A 14,314-nucleotide genomic window follows, 5' to 3' on the forward strand; every position below is an offset into this window, starting at 1 on the left:
TTCTTCTGCCTCATTTATTCTGCTATTGATTGCTTCTAGTGTATTTTTCATTTCAGTTATTGTGTTGTTCATCTCTGTTTGTTTGCTCTTTAATTCTTCTAGGTCTTTTTTAAACATTTCTTGCATCTTCTCGATCTTTGTCTCCCTCTTTTTCTGAGGTCCTGGATCATCTTCACTATCATTCTGAATTCTTTTTCTGGAAGGTTGACTATATCCACTTCATTTAGTTGTTTTCCTGGGGTTTTATCTTGTTCCTTCGTCTGGTACATAGCCCTCTGCCTTTTCATCTTGTCTATCTTTCTGTGAATGTGGTTTTTGTTCCACAGGCTGCAGGATTGTAGTTCTTCTTGCTTCTGCTGTCTGCCCTCTGGTGGATGAGGCTATCTAAGAGGCTTGTGCAAGTTTCCTGATGGGAGGGACTGGTGGTGAGTAGAGCTGGCTGTTGCTTTGGTGGGCAGAGCTTAGTAAAACTTAATCCGCTTGTCTGCTGATGGGTGGGGCTGGGTTCCCTCCTTGTTGGTTGTTTGGCCTGAGGCGACCCAACTCTGGAGCCTCCCCGAGCTCTTTGCGGGGGCTAATGGCGGACTCTGGGAGTTCTCACACCAAGGAGTAATTCCCAGAACTTCTGCTGCCAGTGTCCTTGTCCTCATGGTGAGACACAGCCACCCCCACCTCTGCAAGAGACCCTCCAACACTAGCAGGTAGATCTTATTCAGTCTCCTGTGGGGTCACTGCTCCTTTCCCTGGGTCCTGATGCACACACTAGTTTGTGTGTGCCCACCAAGAGTAGAGTCTCTGTTTCCCCCAGTCCTGTCAAAGTCCTGCAATCAAATCCCGTTAGCCTTCAAAGTCTGATTCTCTAGGAATTCCTCCTTTCATTGCTGAACCCCCAGATTGGGAAGCCTGACGTGGGGCTCAGAACCTTCACTCCAGTGGGTGGCCTTCTGTGGTATAAGTGTTCTGTGGTATAAGTGTTTGTGAGTCATCCACGCAGCAGTTATGGGATTTGATCTTATTGTGTTTGCGCCCCTCCAGCCATCTCATTGTGGCTTCTCCTTTGTCTTTGGGTGTGGGGTATCCTTTTTGGTGAGTTCCAGTGTCTTCCTGTCAATGATTGTTCAGCAGTTAGTTGTGATTCTGGTGTTCTTGCAAGAGGGAGTGAGAGCACATCCTTCTACTCCACCATCTTGAGCCAATGCTGATTTTCATATGTTGAACCATCCCTGCATCCCAGGAATCAGTCCCTCTTGGTCATGGTGTTTAATCCTTTTAAAGTTTTGTTGAATTCATTTTATTAGTATTTTATTGAGGATATTTGCATGAGTTTTCATCAGGCATATTGGTCTGTAGTTTTCTTTTCTTATAGTATCTTTGTCTGGTTTTGGTATGAGAAAAATGTTGGCCTCATACAATAAGTTTGGAAGTGTTCCCTCCTCTTTATTTTTTTGGAAGAGTTTGAGAAGGATTGGCATTAATTCTTTTGAAATGTGTGATAGAATTCTACAGTGAAGTCATCTCTGCCTGCACTTTACTATGTTAGGAGATTTTTGATTGCTGATTCAGTCTCTCCTTACTAGTTATATGTTCAGAGTTTCTATTTCTTCTTTATTCAGTCTTTTTTTTGGCCATGCTCTGTGGCATATGGGATCTTAGTTCCCCAACCAGGGGTCAAACCTGTGCCCCCTGCAGTGGGAGCATGGAGTCTTAACCACTGCACCACCAGGGAAGTCCTTGATTTAGTCTTGGTAGGTGTGTATGTCTAGGAGTTTATCAGTTTCTTCTAGTTTATCTAATTTGTTGGTGTATAATCATTCATAGCAGTCTCTTATAGTCCTTCATTTTCTTATATTGTTTTTTGAAAATTTCTAAGTTGTAATCTCACCCCTGGTGCAAGAGTGCTTCTGTCACTTTGTATATTTTATACTAATTTATAATTTTAAAAATATACATATTTTTATAGATATGTAAAATTATTAGTAATTTTTATGGTACTATTAGCAATCTTCTTGGTACTACTCTATTACTTTTTCTATCTATCAAGGACATTTGTAATTTTGTCTTTTGTCTAATGGAATGGATTATAACTTTATAATTAAGGAACCATGGGGTTTTAGAAGAAGTATACCAGCTTGTATGGAAAGGGACAGAAACAGCACAAAATGAAAAGAAGTCTTTAGACTCCCCATATTCTATGGACAGGAAATGACTGAGAAATCTGCTCAGCTGCAAACACAGGCTCCCTTTTTTTGTAAGCAAGAAAGGATGAGTTGCAGGGCAGGTCAAGAGCCCAAATATGTAACCCAGAGCCTCAGAGAACAAACCCTTAGGGAGTAGGACTGAGCCCTAATCAAGGAACTGGCCCATATGCCTGAATGGGCTTCAGAATCCCTACACACTAATGACCATTTTATGCTTCTGCTTTCTCCCCTTTCAAACAGTAATGTGTATAGTGGTTATCTTTTGCCTGTTCCATCATTGTCTATTGAGAATGGGGAAAAATAATTCATTCATTTCTTCAAATTGAGAGGAACAGTTCTCAAGGAGCTATATCCAAGAGACCACACTAGACCTGAATGTAGATGATGAGATCTTCGAGTTTGCATTGGTCTCAAAGTCTGATGGGATGAGGCTTGGAAATCTTGGAGAGAAGCGTTATTCGCATGGGATAGGGGTGGAAACTGTAGCCAGAGAGTAGACCATTGACTACAACAATTCATATCTGTCCCACTTGCAAAATATACTCACTTCTCTCTCCAAGCCCCCCAAAGCCTCATCCTATCAGACTTTGATTAAATTTTCCAAAGATGGCAATAACAACTCTCCCATCTCATAAACTCTCCTTATCATGTGACATAATCAATGTGCCTGTCCAGCAGTAGGGTCTTTGTCTTCTCTCATTGAACATGATTGCACCTTTGTGACTGCCTTGACCAGTAGAATGAGGCTGAAATGATGATATGTGGCTTCTGAGGCTATGTGTCATAGAATGCCATGTGCTTCTGCCTTGCTCTCTTTGATTGCTCATTCTTAAAACCCAGCTACTTTTCTGTGAAATTAAGCTTGAGGAGAAGTCATGTGAAGAGGAATTGAGGTCCGCAGCCCACGGTTCTGGCTGAGCTCATAATAGTCAGCAACAGCTTGCTAGCCAGTGAATGAGCCATCTTTAAAGTGGAACCTTCACCCTCCAGTCGAAATGCCCCACTAATGCAATGTGAACCAGAGATGAGCTTGCAGACATATGGACAAAATAAATGATTCTTGTTACTTTAAGCCATCAGGTGTTGGCGTGCTTTGCTACATACACAGTGATAGATGCTTGGAACACACCCTCATCTGTTTCTACGGCATTAACTACACTGATTCTCAGATTTGAATTTTCAGGTCCGATGTTTCTTCAGAGTTCCTGTCCCATATATTTAACTACTAACTAGATGTCTTTCTCCTAAGCTCTACATGTCCGGCATTAACGTGTTATCCTTTACCATCTGTTCTCGCTCCATTATCTTGGTTAATTTATTGTCCAGTCATTCATGGCAGAAACCTGGAAAACCATTCTCAGCTCCTACATCTCTCTGCATCTAATTTTAGATCTTAAATATCTTTTGAATTCTTCATCCTAACAGCCAGCGCTTTAATCCAGGTTCTCCCTCTCTCTCGTGTACTATTTTAGCAATAACAACTGATCTGGTCTATGTTGTATTCCTGTACTTCACTCTCTATAAGTTTATGCTCTCTGTTGCTTGCAGAGTGATATGTTTTATTTTATTTATTTATTTATAAAATATCTTTATTGAGCTATAGTTCACATATCAATTCACCCATTTAAATTGTAGGATTCATTGGTTTTTAGTATATGTTTTTTTGTTTCCGTTCTTTGGTTTTTTTTGGCCACATGGCATGTGGGATCTTAGTTCCCCAGAGTCTTAACCACTGGACCACCAGGGAAGTCCCTTTTTTCTTTTTTTTTTGAACATAGTGATATATTTTAAATACACATATATGATCTTGTTACAATAATTTTTGCAGTTCCTAACTGGCTTCCAATTATTTACAGAATAAAGCCCTACCTTCTTAGGAGGATATATACAGTTTTTAATGATTTGACCCCTTGCCAGATCTCCAGTCTTACTGTCTGTTCCCCCTTTTTACTTTTTTAATACTAAATTTCTTATAGTTCTCCAAATACACAAAAAACCAGGCTTTTCTACTCCTTCAGGCTGTTATACCCATTCAGGTTTTGGCATAATTGAGCTATGTGTTGTTGTAGCACTGAGGTTCCCACCTTCTCGCTGGCTGTTGGCCGGTGTTGCTCTTACCTCCTACAGGCTGTTCTCAGATCCTGACCACGTGGCCCCCTCAGAAAATTGCAGTTTTCTCCCTCAAAGCCAGCAGACAAATCTCACTCCTTTGTGCTATGACAGTCTTACATGGTGTGACCTAATCCAGGGAATGACTCTGCTATAAGTATCACCCACACTCAAGGAATTAGGATTATACAAAATGTACACCAGGAATCTTGGGGACCATCTTAGAATTCTGCTTACCATAGGTAAATATAGATTTCTCTGTGAAAACTTTTATGATTAAAAAAACCCTCAATAATTAGAAATTTTACAAGAATGCATCTTCCCGTGTATCTGCTATTATCCACTCTGCTGGTTACTCAGTGGGCTCTTTCAATCTGGCAGCTCATGGTTCTTCAGTTGTGGGAAACTTGTGTGTATTTCAGTGATGATTTCTTCCCTTCTGTTTTCTCCCTTCTCTCTTTCTGGGACTCCTATTGGAATGTTGGACCCCTTGAACTAGTCCCTCAATTTTATCTTTTCTATTATCCATCTGTCTTTTGCTATACTTTCTGGCAGATTTATTCAACTGTATTTTTCATTTCTTTATGGATAGTCTATCTTCCCATCCTTTTGAGCTTATCAGTGGTGGTTTTCTGAACCTTCTTCTGAATAGTCTGTTTCCTCCACGTTACTTGTTTTTGTTTGTTCTGGTCTCTGTCTTTCATGTTAGAGGCTTTCCTTAGATGCTTGTTACTCCTTGTTCATGATTTAGAATCTGAAACTAAAAAAGCTGATTGGAAATTCTGAGGCTGTAGATCGCACTTGTTAGCTCTGAGCTCCATAGGGTGATTGGATCTGGGCTGCTTTCTGGTGAACCTCAATGTCAGTAGCTTTAGACTTTTTCTTGTGGTTACTCAAGGTCCCCAGAAAAGGAACTTCCAGTTTTCTGCTGGTGTACAGAAGTCTGGCTGCTAGCATACTGGAAACTGAGTGGGAAAGGGCTAAAAGGAGTCTCAGCATTTGGGTACTCAATCCCCCTGCTTTGGGTATGGTATTCCCACTCTCAGCTATTCCTGCAGTCCGGCCAGATTTCTTCTGGTGTGAGGGAGGGACCTAAGTTCATGGAGTTGGGGAGGGGAATCTAGGGATCTAATGCTTCCTCAAAAGTTTTACCTGTTCCTCCTTATTTTGGAGCCTTTCTGCCATTCCCCTTCCAATATTTCTCTCCCAGTTCCAGAGACACCAGGCAGTGACAGTTCCTGAGCAATTTTAGGATTCTGCAGTTAAAGTGGAATTGTCTCTTAGCTTTTCCTCTCTCATGGCTTTAGGGTTTTGTTCTCCAGCTTCCAAAATTTTGCTGCCTTTTCTCTTTTCCTTTCTTCACATATGTATGTTTATCTCTTTTGAAAAATCCTACTGCTGTAGTTGTGCTGGGATTTCTGGAGGGGGTGAAATTAGATGTGTATATTCAAGCTGATGTCAACTCAGATGTTCCTCATTGTTCTGTAATATGTCATTATATGTTAAATTCTTATGTGTAAATATTTGTTCCTTAGTTATCTGTTCTGTTTTGTTTCAAATATCTATCTCTTTATTTATCAGCACCACAGTTTTTTTATTGGTTTTCTTGTTTGTTTCTTTATAATATCCTTATCCTTTATGGTTGTAAATTTCTGTTTAACTCCTTGTAAAATTTGTTAGTTTCATAATGCTTAAACTATACAGGTACACTGGGAGCATTAAACTTAGAAAATCATGAGACCATTTCTGTTAATGTTAATGGATTTATTTCACAGACTTGTTTTTTCACTCGTCTTTATTGATAAGAATTAGCAGGGTTTAAATCCAAATGTTGGAACATTATTATCACATAGTAAAGACGTTTTGTTCTTTTTCTAAATGAAGACTGAAGTTGCTGAAGATCCTCAACAAGTTTCAACTGTTCATCTTCAACTAGGATTACCACTGGTTTTTATTGTTAGTCAACAAGCTACATATGAAGCTGATAGAACAACTGCAGAATGGGTTGCTTGGCGTCTTCTGGGAAAAGCAGGAGTTCTGCTCCTGTTAAGGTATTTTAAATATAAAGTAGTCACTATACTGTATTTAGCAGAACACTAATATTTTTCTTATATGGCAGTCTGTTCACTTATAAATAAAATCAGATCTCTAACGGACTCTAATATAGTTAAAACCAGTTGCTGAGCTAAAGTAATTATCAGCTTGATTAATATTTAGACCTTTAAACTTTGCTAAATGAAGCTGTAGATTAAGACAGAGGGTAGAAAATCTGATCTGTGTTTATGTGTAAAATTTCTCAGACTCACTAAATTGTAATCTTTCTTCATAAACATTTTTTAGTATAAGAACTTACAGCTCTATTTTAGATTGACATCCTGGATGACTATTATTCTTGAGATTAACGACATAAAACATTTATTTCCATTTTGAAAAAGGGACTCTTTGGAAGTGGACTTTCCTCAGAATGCTAATGTGGTCTTCAAAAGAGCAGAAGAGGTTAGTCATTTTATATATTGGTCTACAGTGTCTGCTTATTTAATACATGCGGTCCTAAAGTAACATACACTTATTATAGGAAAATTCTGTGAATTGCCGCTATTCAAAGATAATTGCTGTTAACATTTTGGTGTGTTTTTTTCATCTGTTACTCTGTCTCTCCGTGTGTGTGTGTGTTTATTTAAATATATATGTATTCTTTATTAATTTTTTTTGAATGCCAAGTGTCTCCTGTACTCTTTTATTATCATCATAGTCTTTGCATCAAGATACATAGCAATGATAGCAGGTTTCTTTTTAAAGCTTAGTATTAAATATTAAATATCTTTCCCCACTTTAATTTTACATTACTCTGCCAAGAAAAAAATTAAAACTCAAGTTATCTGAAGCCTGGACACACTTCCATGATTAGCCGGGCTGTGTAAAAGTTGGTGGCTTTGTTCTTCCTGCTGTGTGAGCAGGTCCAGGCCCTCAAAAGATGGATGAGGTTATCATTGTTTTTCAAAAGTGTGCTACAAAAACGGATGGCCTGTTATAAGCCAGGTTACAAAGTCAAAACGTGGGTGAGGGAGGGACAGTTTCTTCTGGAAACAGAACTTCTGAAGAGTCCCAGTCCATCATTTTTCCCCAGAATGGCTGGAGGGGGCGTAAAATCTCAACATGAGTTTCAAAGCCCCATCTCTGTGAGGGGACAGTAGTTGCCTTACTGAGGAGGGCGCGGCTCAGTGGTGAGGCGGCCACGTCTGCCCATCCCCACTGCTCTCAGCGAGGGAAAGGAGAGTTTATTGCCCAGGAGTGTGAAGTGGGCTGAAGATTGGTTGGTACTGAATTCTCTAAGAGGTTTCTTCTAGAAACAGACAACTCAGACCCTTGCTCTCACTTTAGCAAAGAAGTTATTTTAAAAGCACTTGGAAAGTTCCTCCTGCGCCCTTGCAGGGCGGCTCAGAGGAGGGAGTTGTCAGTACAGCCCCCTTCCAGGCCATATCGGAACTCCTGAAAGTTGGAGACCCCGTAGCAGTGGACGAAGGTGGCTGCTACCACCAGGACGTGGAAGATCTGATGAGACTAGAACCACATGTCGGATTTTCCAGGGAAGAAGTGCTCGGGAATCCGTGCGGCATAAAGGCCAGCTCTGGTGATGTACATCACAGCCATGAGGAAGAACCAGCCCATCTGGCCCACCGTGGTGGCCTTGACGAAGCCCTCCACGATTGTAAAGTGCATGGTGGGCACGATGCCGCTCAAGCCAAGCCCCAGGAACACCCCTGCTCTTGTCTGCTGGTGCTTAGGAGTGGCAAACCGGTGCCACTGCAGCACAATGATGGCAGAGGTGCCCACGCTGGAGAGGTAGATGAGCCGTGGCTGTGGGGAGCAGAAGGAGTAACAGAGCCAGGGGACAAAGCTCCCCCGTAATCAGCAGGGCAATCCCTGAATAATCCAGTTGGGAAAAGGTCTGAGAGACCTTCTCTGAGTGATAATAGACAGTGTGAAAGAGCCAGAAGAAGCTGAGGCAGAGCCCCGCGCCCAGGAAGAACATCCCGAGCACCACCTTCTCCTGAAGAGGGGTCATGAAGTACGTGTTTGGTCTCAGCATGGTCAGGATTCCCAGAAAGTGAAACGTCACAAAACCAAGCAGGTGGGTCCAGAAGTTGCCCGTCTCCATGTGGATGCGGAAGATGCTCTTGAAGCAGGCCCGGAAGGAGGGCATGGGCGGCCTGTGGCCGTGCAGCAGGTAGTCATTGTCCTTCAGCCAGTTGGGGAGCACGTTGTGCGGATGACCCTCCAGTGCCCCTCCCAGACCTTATGCACAAACTCCTCCATCTTCTCCGTGGCATGGTGGGCTTGCAGGGGAAGTGTCAGCACCCACCCCTCCTCCTCCTCTTCCTGAGGCACTGGGCATGCCTGCTCTTCTTCAGCTTTGCTTGGGCTGGCGATGCCCTGCTTGCCTAGCTCCTCTAGCAGGGGGCCCAGCTCAGCCAGCTCTGCTGTGTCAGCCTCCCTGTTCCCGGCAGGAGCCCCACTGCCCTGGGCCACCACAGGTCCTTTGTGAGAAGACATCTGGCTGGTACCTCAATGCCCTGTGGCTTCAGCTTGGGGAAAGGGTGGGGTCTCTAGGGCCCAGGGAGCAAAGAGTTCCCTGTGATGGAAGACAGGCGGGCGGTGGGCTCTGCTCGGGGCCGCGGACCCCGCGCTACATCCCGCGGCACTGGAGGCGGCCTGTGGCCAAGCGGTGTGAATCTTCTGCCTATATATATATTGTAAAGAAATTTAGGATCATGCTATATATCCTGCTTTTCATGTACAGTTATATTTCATTACTTGCTATTGTGCTGTGATGCCTGCCTTTGTACACTGTTTTGGACATCTCTGATTCTTTCCTTTTGCTAAATTTCTGGAAGTAAGTTTTATTAAAGGAAATGGGAATTTTTAAGACTTTTAAAATGCATTGTCAAATTTCCCTCCAGAAGGGTTATACTTTTACCAGCAGGGTTTGGAATTTCTTGTTTCTCATACATCTTTGCCAGTACTGAACAGTAATCTTAAAAAAAAAAATCATTTCTATACACAAAAAAAGTTTCAGTATTAATTTGCATGTCTTTGATAACTTTGACTAGTTAGGTCATTTGTATTTCCTCTGTAAATTTCTGTCAATGTCCCTTTTTCCTTAAATTGTTCTTAATTAAGAACTCTTTAATTCTGAACATCTTGTAAATATTACATACATATGCTAAAAAATTATTGATATGTTTATGAACTGCCAGACAGTTTAAACTTAAATTCCCTTGCATAAGTCTATGATAGGAATACTGGGCTAAAGAGTCAGAAGACTTGGATTCTGTTCCTGCTAGTTCTGGGTCCAGATAACTGAATTAACTTCTTCAAGCTCAGATTTTTCATTTGTGAAATAGTCGTAAAACCTCCCCTTCTAACTTACAAGAAGTTTTATGAGACCCAATAGGAAAATACTTTGAGAACTGTAGTATTGTTCAAATGTGTACACTGTGGGGCTAGTATGCTTTGCTTTTTGACCAGGTAATGGAAAGAATACTTTCTGAAGCTATTTTTTTTACTATTAGGTAAAGACCCCTAAGTAAGAAATTACTTAATTTGTCATCGGGAAATAGGTTTTGTAGAAGAATTAAAGTTCATGCTGTTGTCCCAGTGCATATAAAAGTTATATATATACTATACTGTAGTCTAGTAAGTGTGCCATAGCATTATGTCTAAAAAAACAATGTATATGCCTTAATTTAAAAATTCCTTATTGCTAAAAAAATGCTAACCATCATCTGAGCCTTCAGTGAGTTGTAATCTTTTTGCTTGTGGAGAGTCCCGCCTTGATGTTGACGTGGCTGCTGACCGACCAGGGCAGTGGCTGCGGCGGTTTCTTAAGATCAGACGACAGTGAAGTTTGCCCCGTTGATCGACTCTTCCTTTCCTGAAAGATTTCTCTGTAGTATGCTACAGAGCAATGCTGTTGGTAGAATTTTACCCAGAGTAGAACGTCTTTCACAATTGGAATCAATCCTCTCAGACCCTGCTGCTGCTTTATCAACTTAGTTTTTGTAATATTCTCAATCCTTTGTTGTCGTTTCAACAGTCTTCACAGCATCTTCACCAGCAGTGGATTCCATCTCAAGAAACCACTTTCTTTGCTCATCCATAAGAAGCAACTCCTCATCCCTTCAAGTTTTATCATGAGGTTGCAGCAGGGATAATTTACTAAAATAATCCAGTGGCCTAAAATTTCATGTTTTAAAAATGTTTTGGTTGAGGCTTAGTGAAAGAAATTTTAATGGAATAATTTCAATGGAATAGAATTTGGTATTCTTAAAATACCTAGGGGCAGATAGTATTTTTATGTTTATGGCTAAACAGGCAATTAAACTTTTTAGTGGAATTTTTTTAGATGAAGTATTATTCTGAATATTTCTGTAGAATACAAAATAATTTTGTCTCTGTTTGCAATAAAATTGTATATATTTTTATACCTCAGTTGTATTGAGGTAGGAGTTACTGTTATATGTAAAATGCTTCAGATGTCAGTGTAATGTGATTGTGACAAGAAGCAAGCGAGACTTGCAGTTCTTTTTTGCCCTCTTTTTCAGTAGCACACACTATCTTTCTATAACGTATACTTTGGATGCTTTTAATAGTGATCATGGAGTTAATTTACCTTTTTTAAAAAAAATATTAAAATTGAGGTTCAGAGGTTTAGTTTCATTTCATTTTAGTATCAAACAAGTAAAACATTTTTGTATTAAAATGCTTTGTTATATTTTAGTCATATCTTTTAAAATTAATGTATTTCTAGGGAGTGCCAGTGGAATTTTTGGTGTTAAATAATATTGATTTAATCGTATCCCGTGTGGAAAGTAGTATGCACATTGAGGAAATGCACGAAGATGAAGACAATGACATTGAAGGTCCAGATATGGGTAATATGTTTTTTTGATGATCATGCTCCCCTCCCATTTATGCCCAACATCCTTAAGGTCAGTGAAATTTCAGTGAATTAACTGTCACATTCAAGAATGTGAAGAGGCCTGAAGAAATTAATTTTGAATTTCATTTTAGCAACTTGATGAGGTGTAAAGATATAAGGATGCTCTATTTTGTTTAGTGCGATACCCTTCATTATTACATGTCAGGCTTCTAGCTTTCCACAAGTGTGTCTTTATCCTCCACATCAGTTCTTTCAGCCCTACTGGTCTACTCCATGTTTAAAAAGGACCCAGGAGCCACAGTATGATATTTTATTTTTATTATTCCTATTAGGATATGAAATTCTGATAAATATAGTTGTATTTGTAGTTGTAAATGAATCCAATTGTTAGCAGTATAGGGAGTAAATTTTGATAACATTTTAATAATTCTTTTTAATATGTTATTTCTGTTTTTCTTTTTATTGCTTACATTTTTGAAGTATTCTATAGTTTTCAAGGCTATTTCCCACTCATTATTTACTTTGATAGCTGTCCTCTGAGTTAGCTGAGGTCACCTTCGTTTTGTAGAGGAAAAAATCTGTGTTTTAGCTCAGTTAAGTGATCTGCCCAATGTCACACAAATGGCATGTGGAGCATTCTGACTTGAAATCTTACTTACGATCATTATCATTCCTAGTACTTCTTTTATAACATCAGTCCTATTCTGAAATTGCTTATTTACTTTTCTCTCTATTGGTCTATAAAATTTCTAAGGCAGGGATTATGTCTTGTGCATTCTTGTATCCCATTTAGCAAATACTTGAATTTTTATATAGTACTATTATCATGAGTCCCATTTAGTAAACACTTTTTAAATAATTAATTAATTTATTTTTGGCTGTGTTGGGTCTTTGTTGCTGTGCGTGGGCTTTCTCTAGTTGCAGCGAGCGGGAGCTGCTCTTCGTTGCAGTGCGCGGGTTTCTCATTGTGGTGGCTTCTTTTGTTGTGGACCATGGGTTCTAGGTGTGCAGGCTCAGTAGTTGTGGCTCGCAGGCTCAGTAGTTGTGGCACACGGGCTTAGTTGCTCTGCGGCACGTGGGATCTTCCCGGACCAGGGCTCGAACCCGTGTCCCCTGCACTGGCAGGTGGATTCTTAAACACTGCGCCACCAGGGAAGTCCCGTAAATACTTTTTATATAGTCCTATTATCATGAGTCCCAAGATGGAAGTAATTTACATATTGTTTTCATGAGGTCCCTTTATTATTAGGATCAACATCTATATTATACATTTAATAAGGGCTCTGAGCTTTAACTGTTACTGGTGACCAGCTTCTTGGTTTGAGCACTGTTCTAGTTTTTTTCTGATATACAGAGGTTAGAATTGCTCGTGATTTAAGCCAGAGTTCTTCTCCGTAGCATCGTCATTGTATAGGCAGATCTGTGTTCTGCTCTCTTGCTCCCTGCTTTATTCCTATCATGGTTCATATATTCTTCAGAGTCAGAGGAATTATCTGTCAATTTAATAAGATTCCTGTCCTCAGTGGTAGTTGCCTGTTTCAAAATTTCATTGTTGCCATGTCCCCTGTTTTACTTCCTGATTCTCTGGCTTTAGTTTGCCCTCTGGTGCTGCCTTCTCTTTTTTTCTAACTCTCCCCTATCTTCTCTCCTCAGCCCAGTTCTCATGTTTCTTAAACAGCTTTCTTTTTTTGCTTTGTAGTGGAATTTTTTGCTTTGTTTTGTTTTTTGGGGTTTTTTTTTTTTGGTCTTAACTTCCTATGTTTGTAATCCATACTGACCCATAATACAGTTTGATGTCGTGCCCATATACACAGTTTCCTTCTCATTTTCATTTCATTCCCATTTATATGAGACATGGATGAGGGTTTGGAAAGAGTTTGTTACGATGTAAGAGCAGAATATAAAGAAAAATGCCCTTCAAAGGAAATGGGCACAAGATGAATCAGAATTAAATGGACTGAAGTCTCCAAAAGGAGAGTATGAAAAAGAAAAACAAACGTGTGGCTAAAGAGAGTGAGTGTGTATATATATATATATATATATATATATGAATTGGTGAAAGTTTGAGCTGAGGAATAAATAAATTTATAAATTATAAATTTATAAATTTATAAATGAGGGTGGCTTATTAAGAGAATGGGGAAGCAAGAAGGAGGTGTTTGGACAAGATAAGAGAAGAAAGGATGGATTGGGAAATAAGAATGGACTGGCAGGAAAATGAAAATACATGAATAATAAGAAAAAAATACAGTAAATGAGAAAATTGGCCTTTATTAATTTTGGTATTGAGGGCATAACTTTTAGTGCCATAGAATGTGGTATTTAAAAGTACCTTAAAATTAATAGTCGAACTCTTATGTTTCACAGGTTTGAATATTGAGACACAGAGTTATATAATTGACTAGAGTTACACAGCTAAAAATTGCCAGTAGGGTACTGAAATCCAGACCTAGTATTTTATTTTATAGTATTAGCAATCATATGGAAAATAATAATTTAGTTTTCTGAATGCATTGCCTTTCTCACTTCCTCCCTTCCTTTCTTTTTAATATCTTGTTACAGAGAATTATAAACTTACCATAAAGCAGATAGCATAATAGAACAAATCTCCAGGTACCCATTACCTGGCCTCGCCCAGCCACCATCAGTTTATGGCTAATCCTATTCCAATCACTGCCCTCCCTTTATTATTTTGCAGCAAATTCCAAACATACAAATTCATCCATAAATATTTCCCTGTGTATTTCAGAAATGTAAGGATTCTCCTTTTAAAATTAACATAATTAATGCTATTACTACATCTACAAAGTTAACAATAATTCTTAATATCAGAGAGTCAGTGTTCAGATTTCAACTTCATCATGATTTTTCATGCCACTGTTGCTTTGTACATGCTGTCCCTTTTACTCCATATGCCTCTACTGCCTGCCTAAGTTTTATTTTTCTTTTAATGTTCATCTTGTGTCAACTCTTCTAGGAAGCTTGTCTCTCTTATCAAGTTAGATGTCCCTCCAGTGTTATCATACAATCTATATAAATTCCAGTAGGATATTTGTGAATTCAT

The 14,314-nt window shown here is 39.5% G+C and overlaps 1 protein-coding gene and 1 pseudogene across 3 annotated transcripts in view; one reads left to right on the plus strand and one right to left on the minus strand.

Moving 5' to 3' along the window:
* The window catches only part of TXNDC16 (thioredoxin domain containing 16), a 115,805-nt gene that overhangs the window by 51,092 nt on the left and 50,399 nt on the right, over nt 1-14,314 (plus strand). For all 3 annotated transcript variants that reach the window (XM_033851147.2, XM_073800462.1, XM_073800461.1), the window contains 3 exons: nt 6,192-6,358; nt 6,743-6,803; nt 11,119-11,242. In XM_033851147.2, the coding sequence (XP_033707038.1) occupies nt 6,192-6,358; nt 6,743-6,803; nt 11,119-11,242 (352 nt within the window). The remainder of the gene's footprint in view (nt 1-6,191; nt 6,359-6,742; nt 6,804-11,118; nt 11,243-14,314) is intronic.
* Nucleotides 7,693-8,861, minus strand: LOC101334749 (adiponectin receptor protein 1 pseudogene; annotated as a pseudogene).

The sequence above is a fragment of the Tursiops truncatus genome, chromosome 2 (genome assembly GCF_011762595.2).
Source record: "Tursiops truncatus isolate mTurTru1 chromosome 2, mTurTru1.mat.Y, whole genome shotgun sequence".
NCBI lineage: Eukaryota > Metazoa > Chordata > Mammalia > Artiodactyla > Delphinidae > Tursiops > Tursiops truncatus.